The sequence below is a fragment of the Amphimedon queenslandica genome, unplaced genomic scaffold (genome assembly GCF_000090795.2).
Source record: "Amphimedon queenslandica unplaced genomic scaffold, v1.1 AMPQUscaffold_1119_Cont26866, whole genome shotgun sequence".
Classification (NCBI taxonomy): domain Eukaryota; kingdom Metazoa; phylum Porifera; class Demospongiae; order Haplosclerida; family Niphatidae; genus Amphimedon; species Amphimedon queenslandica.
Window position 1 is genome coordinate 1 of NW_003558533.1, and position 1,113 is coordinate 1,113.

A 1,113-nucleotide genomic window follows, 5' to 3' on the forward strand; every position below is an offset into this window, starting at 1 on the left:
TTGTATATTGCTGCTAAAAATAAACCCTTTACCTCTTTTTATTAATTTCATTATTATTATTTAATGCTCATTTTTAAAAGAAATATTGAATCATGCTTTATTTGCTATTGCTTTTATTTTGTAGGAAGAATCTTGTGAACTCTTTTGTCTATGGTCTTACTTATGGGTTCTCACAAAGCGTCATATATTTGGGTTTCATACTCACCTTTGGTTTTGGTGCCTATCAAGTGACACGCCCACCAGGCCATATTGCACACGAGTCCTTCTCTGACTTACTGACAGTTCTGATGGCTGTCATCTTTGGTGCTGTAGGTGCAGGGCAGGCCTCTTCCTTTGCTCCTAATTACACTAAAGCTAAGCAATCAGCTAACAGGATATTTGCACTGTTAGACAGAGAACCAGTGGTTGATGGATACTCTGAAGATGGTCTCAAACCAGTTAGTATTTAATACTTATTTATGAACATCCTTTTCATTTTTATTTCTGTGTCTTCTCTACAGGAAAAAGTTGTTGCTCGTATTGAAGTGAAAGACGTTGAGTTTAATTATCCTGCCAGACCTGATGTTCAAGTCCTTCAAGGTCTGTCACTCTCTGTAGAACCTGGCCAGACTCTGGCACTTGTGGGTCCCAGTGGGTGTGGTAAGAGCACAGTTGTCTCACTCATTGAGAGGTTTTATGATCCGTCGAGTGGAAGCTTGAAGCTGGAGGAGCAAGATATTCGGGATTTGAATATACGGTGGTTGCGTAATCAGATTGGTATAGTATCACAAGAGCCAGTATTGTTTGATAAATCAATTGCTGATAATATACGCTATGGAGCTAACTTTAGAGAAGTCACTGATGAAGAGGTCATTGAAGCTGCTAAAGCTGCCAACATACACAACTTCATACAAACACTGCCTCAGGTAAATATGATCATTTAATTGTTCCAAATGTCTTTGATCTTTCTCTTTTTCAGGGTTATGCGACCAATGTTGGGTCTAAGGGCACTCAATTGAGTGGTGGACAGAAACAACGTATTGCTATAGCAAGAGCTCTAGTGAGAGACCCAAAGATACTCCTACTGGATGAAGCTACCTCAGCTCTTGACACAGAGAGTGAGAAGATTGTACA

General features: G+C 39.6%; 1 protein-coding gene across 1 annotated transcript; it reads left to right on the forward strand.

Annotated features, from left to right (window-relative positions):
• Positions 1-124: 124 nt before the first annotated feature.
• On the forward strand, positions 125-1,108 carry LOC100635630 (phosphatidylcholine translocator ABCB4-like; the record flags this gene model as incomplete). Its single annotated transcript, XM_003392082.1, has 3 exons — positions 125-437; positions 501-905; positions 959-1,108. Coding segments are annotated over 3 exons (868 nt in total), but the record flags the coding sequence as incomplete, so codon positions are not given.
• Between the last annotated feature and the right edge of the window lie 5 nt (positions 1,109-1,113).